We start from the raw sequence: 809 nt of genomic DNA on the forward strand, positions 1-809 counted from the left end.
CCCCCCCGCCGGTCCCGGCGGCATCCGCCCGGCCCGGCTCGAACACGGCCCGGGCCCTCCGGGCGCCTTCAGCCACCCTGGCGGATCTCCGAGCCACCCCGGGCCCTGGGCACTCTCGAGCCGCCCCTCCTCCTGCTCGCCTGCCTTCCCCTCCCTGCTCCTTTCTGCCCCTTGCCCTTCGCCGCTCGTCCCCCATTTCGAGGCTCCCCCCCCCGTCCCTCCGCCGCCTGCTTTCCACTTTCCGGCCACATTGCCTCGGGGAGCGAGAGCTGTGCACCCGCCGGCCCTTCCCTCCCCACCCTCCTCCCCGCCTGCCGCCCCGATGCAGGACCTTACATCTACCTACTCGCTGACCTCCTCGAGCGGGCAGTACTCGGCCTCCTCCTCCCTGTCCGAGTCGGAGGGGCCGGACGAGGGCGACATGGACTTCGGCGACCCGGTTCGGCGGAGCCTGCACGCCGGCTCGCCTCCTGCCACCGCCCGGCTGGCCGGCTCGGCCCTCGACTCCACGGTCTCCTGCTCGTCGGCCTCCTCCGACTCGGACTTCGACTCGGACTCCGAGTCGGCCACCACCTCCGCCGGATATAGCACCGACTCCAGCAGCCTCAAGGGGCCGAGTCCTGGCCCGCGTCGGCCGACGCGCCCCCGCGGCCCGGCCACCGCGTCGGCCATGCTGCTGAGCACCGCTGCCTCGGACGACTCGGCCCTCATGGCTTCGGCCGGGTCCATGCCCTCCCCCCACGGCAGCGCCCTCTCCACCTCCAGCCACCTTTCTTCCTCGATGGACTCGCTGACCGCGTCGGCGTGCG

At 73.4% G+C, this 809-nt stretch overlaps 1 protein-coding gene across 1 annotated transcript in view; it reads left to right on the forward strand.

Moving 5' to 3' along the window:
* Positions 1-322: 322 nt before the first annotated feature.
* Positions 323-809, forward strand: part of H696_00677 (hypothetical protein) — a gene marked incomplete at both ends in the record, with an annotated part of 7,080 nt that continues 6,593 nt past the window's right edge. Inside the window, one exon of the mRNA XM_009494555.1 lies at positions 323-804. Within this exon, the coding sequence (XP_009492830.1) occupies positions 323-804 (482 nt within the window). The remainder of the gene's footprint in view (positions 805-809) is intronic.

This window comes from Fonticula alba (genome assembly GCF_000388065.1).
Source record: "Fonticula alba strain ATCC 38817 unplaced genomic scaffold supercont2.1, whole genome shotgun sequence".
Lineage (NCBI taxonomy): Eukaryota > Rotosphaerida > Fonticulaceae > Fonticula > Fonticula alba.